This window comes from Buceros rhinoceros, unplaced genomic scaffold (assembly GCF_000710305.1).
Source record: "Buceros rhinoceros silvestris isolate BGI_N320 unplaced genomic scaffold, ASM71030v1 scaffold19181, whole genome shotgun sequence".
In the NCBI taxonomy this organism is placed as follows: Eukaryota; Metazoa; Chordata; class Aves; order Bucerotiformes; family Bucerotidae; genus Buceros; species Buceros rhinoceros.
In genome coordinates, this window is record NW_010396232.1 from 1 (window position 1) to 8,235 (window position 8,235).

Here is an 8,235-nt window from a genome sequence, read left to right on the forward strand (position 1 = left end):
CGCGTTGTTCGCCGGGGCCGGCGGGGGTTGTGACAGCGGAGAGAGGCCGGGAATGCTAAGTTGATGCAGGACTGAAAACCAAAGAATTTGTGCCCGAGGCGCAAGCGGTTTCTTTTTCATTTCGTGCCCGTCAGTTGGAACTAATTCTGCACAGAATTTCAAGTGAGCCCAAGTGGGATTATCCGTGAAATGCCCGCGGTCTCAAATGGGCAGTTTATTCAGGCCTCTGGACAGGATTTAGTGCAGGCTCTGATGTGTGCAGATTCCAGGGTTATCCTTCCTTTGATCGTGCTTTACCTATGGAAAAAAATCTCTGCAAACAGTCCGCTTGTACTCACGTAAAATTAAAGCCGTTTTTTCTGCTTGAATAATACATTTCGGTGGAGTGCTTCCATATAGAGTGCTGGCCCTCTTCGGATTTGCTTATTTTTTAAGCCATTTTGTTGCAATTTCCTCCTTGAACCCCTTTGAAACTGACTAGAGTTTAAAAAAAGACAAAAAAGATCAAACCGGGGAAGGAATCCTTGGGATGCTGAGGGCTGCTGGGGAAGGGTGGTGTGTAACGCATCCTGAGGCTGCTCCTTTGAATTGCCCTGCGCTTTCCACCATGTATCTGGCCTGGGCTGCCTCACATGGCTCTTTCTCAAAGCGTACAGAGGCTGAACTTTACTCGTTCCTTTTGCGTACAGCAAATGAGAGCGCTGCTCTGGCTCTTCCCGTAAAATGGATTGTCGGGACACAGGGAACATCTCAACTAGCCACAGGAGTGGGTTTTCACAAAGCCGTAGCTTCGGTCCAATCTGGAGAGAGAAGCCCAGGATACCCAACGTTTGCTCTTTCAATTCTAGATTTGTTTCCAAGTTACAGCATGCTGTACAAAGTCAGTATTACACCAGCCTGTGTGAGACTGTAGGTGAGAAAGATTGGGCTAAATCTACTTAGAGCTTGGGCATCAGTCTTGAGCCTCTAGTGTGAATTTTAAGCAGGCCACAGAGATGCATGGTATCAGTTGTGTTATCTTCAGATAAAATTATTTCTGATGCGCTACTGAAGAATAAGGATGTTGCTACAGCCTTTGCTTCTCCTCTGTGGTCCGTGAAATTCAGTAGTTAAACCATTCTGCCCATACTGGGGAAGAAACAGTAGAAGTAGTTTTACTCAAGCTTTTTACTCCTGTTTCTTGGGTTCTACAGTACTGAGTACCTCTTGCCCAAAGGTGTTTCATGAATCCCTCTGGCTTGTTCCAGCACTAGAGTTGTGTAGAGTCTGAAATTATTACACAACCCCATAATGAGTAGATTATGACAGATGGGCTCTGGAGGGAAGATTCTGTTGCTAAGTCATATATTTTCTTAATTAATAAGATTTGGTTACCAAGTTGATGGTGTAATAATGTCCTTAAAAAGACAGTTGGAGTCTGTTGCAATGTTGGGCAAATCAGGTACATTTCTAAAGCAGCTGTACGTTATACACGACCTGTCCAAAGCCTGCATGAGGCAGTAAGCTTTGCTTAAATTGCTGGTACACACTGAGAATATAGACAGGTGTTGGAATGCCAGTCAAATTTAAATAGAAGCTTGCCATTAATTAAAAAAAAGAAGTCAGGCATGCATTGACTTTGTTAAGGATATTTGTGTTTGTTAAAGGTGTCATTTGTACAACTGAAGGAAATACTTGCTATAAAAGCACTTCAAACAAAACGGGACCTGCCTACTTCTTTCAAGGAAGTAATTTCCGTAAATTTTGGCATCTATTGCAACACCAGTGCTTCCACGGTAGATCTGACACACCAGTTCTTGTAGTCTTCACTTGTACCTGCTTTTGTTAAAGAAAGTACAGCCTTTGTCTGGACAAGACCTGGAAAATCAGGCAGTCTGATCCTGATGTGCAAACACATCACTTTGAGGACTTTACCAGCTGCAGTGGAAAAATTCAGTGAACTTGAAAAAAAACTTGTACTTAAAATGCCTTATGTGGGGGAAAAAATGTGATTAAGTTAGTTGTAAAGATTGAACGTACTTGCTTTGGGGCGTGGAAGAAGTTTCTCTTTAGATAAGTAGTGCAGACATTTCCTTCAAAACTGGAAGAGTCTCTGGTAGCTAATGATAAATTTCTGCAGTTGTGAAACAGTGCCTGGCTTCCTTGAATTGAGAGGGTTAAGTTCTTAAAAGTGGAAGTTGCAAGAGTTTCTTAAGAGGCAGTTAAATTTCATCACATGTGGTTTAATCACTTGTTGCAGATTATTTTCTTCTTAAATTATTTAGTTTTGTCTTCCACTCAGGATTCCATTTTAAAATTCCACCAGTCTTCATTTCATCTGAAATGTGTAGACGCGTGAAGATGGAGCTAATATAAATCGATGCAGAGAAATTAAAAAAAACCCCAAAACTCAGCTGGAGTTGTTATTTTACTCTTGATTTGTATGGATCCAGGATGTTGGTTTGGTTTCCTACCAAGGGCTCTGGTTCACAGTTAAGGCGGTTCTTCGGCAGAAGCTGCCTGGCAGAGGAGCGTGTTAACGGGACCACCACCGCCAAGGTCGCGGTTGTTGGTCCATCGGAACAAAATGTGGAAGACCGTGTGAGGACAGTGGCGATGCCTTGCTGTGACGGTGGTCTCTCCTTGTACAAGCAATCCAGCTGTGCTTTGCTGGCAGAACAGGACTTACTGGGAAAGAATGAGCTGATCGAAGAGCAGTCGATGCGGTTAAGATTGGTGTATTTGAAGAAAATCGTGTGGTTGCTTGTAGAACGATTCCTGGTATCCAATATAGTTAAATTTGGGGTGATTTCTGTTAGTAGTAAGTCATTTAATTAACCTGTAGTTGTTAACAAGATTTTTTTTTTACAAATTTTCAGGTAATTTATTAAATTTTTCTACCTTTTTTATTTCCACATGCTACTACTTTAGGTTGTTTAAAACTTTTTTTATCAAGACCAGGAGTTCATAGAAGTATGGTTAAGTATAAAGTTAATAAAATTTAAGGAATGAAAGCTTTAAACAAGCATGTGAGGCTTATTGATTAACTCAAACACATAAGTATTTACTAATATGTTTGGACCATGGTTTAAAGCTAATTCTTTTGGTTCCCTGCGTGTGAGTACTTACTAAGAGATGGACACTAACCGTAATTCGTATTTTGCTAGTGTTTTGCATGTTTTTATTATCTTATTACAGCACTGTTGGGGATGTTGGGAGGGAAGGTTTATTACTACCAGAAGAGAATATTCTGATTAAAGGTCTTTGAAAGTGTTGTCTAATCCTAACATGCATGGGAAATGTATGTGCGGGAAATGAAATGTGACACTTTCATAGTATGTTTGTCCTGTTCTACAAGTAGGGTCAAATATTTTAAGAGTATCTGCTAAAGGTGAAAAATAAACGTTGGTGGAAGAGAAGGTCAGATAAGACTGCAAGTTATTTCCAAAGCTGGTGCAGATTTTTGCAGCCCTAATCTTCTTACTGTTCATCGTTCACTTCCCTGTACTTCAGTAGCAACCACTGATGTCAGGAATGATCCAGTAACGTCTGAAAAAAGCTCCTTTCCTCACTCAGTAAAGGTTTTTAAAGGGCCTGCTTACCCCTTGTAAGCTTTATCACAAGTGAAACGCCAAGGCTGATACACTCCAGTGGTCAAGGAGTGCCATCCCTTCAAGGTGCATAAGAACTGCAGTCATCATTATTAGAGTAATGGAGATAAATAAAAGTAATTGTACGCTCTTCTGTTACGCTTCATATTAAATATACACCTTGTCTTGGAATAATCCATATTTGCCATGGAAAAGCAAGGAAATAACCTTTTTCATGTAATTTTGTATTTGTTTGTGGTACTATGTGGCATAGTTGCCTCTGAAATGGGCCTGCGTATTTCTAAGGCAAGTTAGAGTTGAAGTAATAATTTGTGCTGCTGCTGAAGATAGTTGCAGAAGTCGTCCCAGGTAGTTCAATGGGAGAGACTACCCCAGATACTTGTAAATGTTTGGTAGCCAATTAGTTCAATATTTCAAACTGATATTGATGTAAACATAGAAAATGTTGGTTCCTCTCTTAGCCAAAGATTAAGCAAATCAGTATTTTACAAAGTGTATCTGGGAGTTTGCTGGAGGCAGTAAATTGATGTGTCCAGTTTCAGTAGCAGATGAAATAGAAATATTGTATTATTTAATGCCCTCTTTAGAAATCAGAGTTCTGTCAGCTCTTACACGATAAAATAAAACGGTACCTATGTTACTCAGTTCTAAATGTTCCAGAGCTTTCTGCAAAAGTTAATCTTGTGATGTCAGTCCTTGCCTGTGCAACAGGGCCTGAACAAGTCACGGTGCCACGTTTTTAATTCCTTCACTCCGTGAGTGGCTAAAGTAGCGTGGAAAGCTGTCTTGGTTTCCTCTGCCGTCAGGGAAGTCGGTGGAGTATGATTTTGGGCACAGGATCGCACTGCTTCCTGTGCTTCATGGTCACCAGTTAGGGTGGTCTTCGCTGGCACGAAGAACAAAAGATACCTCCTTGAACTGTCACCAGGGTCTACCTTCTGCCATCCCCTTCAACTAGAGAAGGAGGCTCCCTCTGTCTCCAAGTACAACTGATTGGCACTGGGCTAATGGTCGAGGGGATGGGTTGTCAAAAACACTTGAGACTGTGTATTTTAATGCTGAGAAGGAGGGGACTGGTAAAGTGGTATTTTAAATGTATGGTCCTGAGCAAACAATAACAAGAAGTGGTAATCTTGGCTCTGTCTTGACTTGTAGCCACCCTACATCATGTTGCAGTGCAGCAGAGATTATGTCTGTGCTGTTTTTCCATACCATGAGGTACAAAGTGCAAGATCCCAGAAACGCCAGCAACGACCGGTTTGTTCTTTCAAAGGTAAACCGATAACTCTTATGCTGTTCCGTTGCAGCCTGCTAGTAGAGAGCTGTCTGTACAGAAAACTGACTTGTCTGCCTTGACTTACGCTAACTTAAGCTTGCACCTACCCAGAAGTCTGTTGGAAATATTGGAAAATATTGAAACTTTCTCTACTTCAGAAAGACAAAAGCTGGTTAAGTTGTAGCATAACTCAAAAATAATTAAAAGTGTCTGTATAATGTGTTTTGGTAAGTCTTCTCTTTGCTATGTTAAGTACTAATACTAAATAATAAGTGCTGTTATATTGTCTATAAAATCTACCGAGAAATGGTAACGGCTGTTTAATTTTGGCATAACCGATTTTCTAACGAGTAAGCCGCAGTTAGCTTTGTGCTCTACTTGTTAAACGCAGCCATGCTGTTATGCCTGCAGTCACGTCACAAAGTGTACCAATTACTGTCAGCTTTTCAGGGAGCGTTACACAAAATAGCTATGGTAGGTTAGCGAGGAGTTTGCATTCCCGCTGTGCCGGTATGATGGTAAAGTCACTGTGGTTCAGAAAACAGGTGAACCCACCATCTGGCCTGGCCGTTAGCATTTCTCTGCCCTTTTGCATTGTGCCCTGGCAAATGAGAGGGACATTTCGATCTCAGACATAAAGGCAGCTGAGGGTCCTTCAGAAAACCTAATGATGTAATAAATGGCAGATGAAGTGCTCCAGTGAGGCAGGTCCCATCTTGGAATCAGAGCTCCTCAGGTGGTGGCTTACAGTAGTGCTGCCTTGCTGACGGTGTATGCCCTTGCATCAGATATAATAACTGGTGCCGTTTTGGCCTGGCCGTTAGCATTTCTCTGCCCTTTTGCATTGTGCCCTGGCAAATGAGAGGGACATTTCGATCTCAGACATAAAGGCAGCTGAGGGTCCTTCAGAAAACCTAATGATGTAATAAATGGCAGATGAAGTGCTCCAGTGAGGCAGGTCCCATCTTGGAATCAGAGCTCCTCAGGTGGTGGCTTACAGTAGTGCTGCCTTGCTGACGGTGTATGCCCTTGCATCAGATATAATAACTGGTGCCGTTTCTGATTGCTATTCTCAAATAAGCAGCTGGATGAGAAGCGAGCAGCTGATGCTGAGGTGGGAAAGCTGTATGCGAGAGGCACTTCTCGACGTGTGCTTTACCTCCCTCTAACCAGGGCTTCTGCCCAGAATGGGCATTGCCAAATGGCTTCAAACCACGTCATGCTTTTTTGACTGCTAATGACTGCTGCTGTGCGGTTGTCCCGTTGGACCTGTTGCAAGGATACGAGTGTATAAAGCTTAGAATGTTGCCTGCTCTCACGCACTGCACCTTACCTACCTTTTGAGGACGTTCTCATGGGCTAACGCTTGCTCATCCCTCTGCTTACTGGTTCAGTGAACAGAGCTCCGTTCTGGAAACTGGTGCCTAAGCAGATGGAATCAAGGGGTTTTTTATTTGGATACCAAAACTACTTTTGTAACTCGATGGTGTTTTATAACACGATACCTTCTTTAGTGGACGTAAGAACCTGATTCCAGGGTTTGTCAGCTTTGTAGAATTTTACCTTGATACTAGGATTTGTGAAACTTGTGCTTTGCTTAACATTTATGTTTCTCTCTAGGGGCATGCAGCACCAATTTTATATTCTGTTTGGGCAGAGGCTGGCTTTCTACAAGAACCAGAATTACTGAACTTGAGGAAAATTGATTCTGTCTTAGAAGGACACCCAGTGCCAGTGAGTGCTCATAACCTTTGATACAAGGTGGTGGTCTCTGTAAAAGAAGGAGTGCGTGTTTTTTGCAGCAACTCTTGGTTACCAGCTACAGTACAGGAAAGGTAACATCTTAGAGGAAGGATGATGTTTTAAGAGGTTATATCCAGTTTGGCCCTCTCATTGGTCTTTCCATTCTCAGCCAGTTGTTTCAATTAATTTTTTTTTACACAAAATGATCAGTTCTTAACTGTTGCCATCCAAGGCATAGATGAGAAATTCCTGGGCCCTATGGACCCCATTCTCTCTCAGAGAGTCTAGTTAGCTTGTGACACTGATCATCAAGGTACAGGCGGTGCAGTGGAAGAAGGGGAGCATGGCAAGATTTGGAGGGACTTGCGCTATGTTGTTATGGCTGAGAAGCTGTATCCTGATGTATATTGAACCATCTTCTAGCCTTGGAATTTAGTTTGTCTGTTCCTTAGCTGTATAATCGTTATCTTTTTATTCTCAGAGACAAGCATTCACTGATGTGGCTACTGGATCCCTTGGTCAGGGTCTTGGTGCTGCATGTGGAATGGCATACACTGGCAAATTCTTTGACAGAGCCAGGTAATTAATTCCATCTTCATATTTCATTATTACATGGGAATATTTTGTGAGAAGAAGTTATATTCTTAATCAGAAAAAAACCCCACCTCCTTTATTCTCCATTCCCAAATCTAATTTCACTGATAGATTACTAGCTTTATAATTACAAAGCTATTGCCAGTGAAACTACCGCGGGTTTAAAGGTCAGCAAGAATTAGTGCATACGTGTGTTCCTTTTGTAACTTGACAGCATTGCAAGGCGATGTTGCTGAACAGAGACTACCGTAAGTTGTTGGAGCAGCCTCTAACTTCCAGAGAGTAACCGATAGCTGTTTTGAGACTCGTATGTGTCCCCTGCGAAGGAAGATGCAAGCTACAGACGCATGTGTTCAGTCAGATGACAAATAATGGAGAACATGTATCTAGATAAAGAACCATTCTGGTCAATAATAGCACCATAGAATCATAAAGCAGGGCTTCCAAATGGAATCAGAAAGGCACTCGACTCCATAGAGACAAAAATGACTGCTGCTGCCGTTTGTTTTGTGCGCAAGAAAAAGAGATGTCTAAAGGCAAATCGGTATGAGGAGGAAAATAGCCTGATGTGGTTGATGTATTTTATGTGACAGTTCTAGTACGTTTGAGCATAGGCTGCCCAGTTAATGTGACCTACACTTCACTAGCTTGAAATAATTTCTGTGAAAGATGACTTGCTGATTTTAATTGAGTTTAGCAGATGCTACGTGTGGAAAAAATCTAACCAGTGCTTACATGACAGGAGAAAAAGGTGGTCTCACATGTGGTATTGGGGAGCAGCTTATGTGGAAGGAGTTCAGATTTAGCCAAAGGGAGGTGGGATTCAGATCAAAAGTCTGTTGTAGCCTAATGTCTAGTAAAAAAAAATCACTAACAGGCGTCTTGATGATTTGGTTTAAAAATTAAGTATTTGAAGGCTAATTTACTTTTTTTTCTTAATAGGTAATAAACATTTATAAAGCTTTGTCATCCAGAAAAAGAGAGTGGTAATAAAAGAAAAACACAGCAGCTGAATTTCTTAGAGATCAGGCA

At 41.7% G+C, this 8,235-nt stretch overlaps 1 protein-coding gene across 2 annotated transcripts in view; it reads left to right on the top strand.

Moving 5' to 3' along the window:
* The first annotated feature begins 4,716 nt into the window (after nt 1-4,716).
* Nucleotides 4,717-8,235, top strand: part of TKT (transketolase) — a 21,413-nt gene continuing 17,894 nt past the window's right edge. The window contains exons 1-3 of one of the 2 annotated variants that reach the window (XM_010145852.1): nt 4,717-4,863; nt 6,487-6,600; nt 7,091-7,188. In XM_010145852.1, coding sequence (XP_010144154.1) covers nt 4,780-4,863; nt 6,487-6,600; nt 7,091-7,188 — 296 coding nt within the window. In that variant the 5' untranslated portion in view covers nt 4,717-4,779. The remainder of the gene's footprint in view (nt 4,864-6,486; nt 6,601-7,090; nt 7,189-8,235) is intronic. The other variant, XM_010145854.1, reaches the window with a different exon arrangement.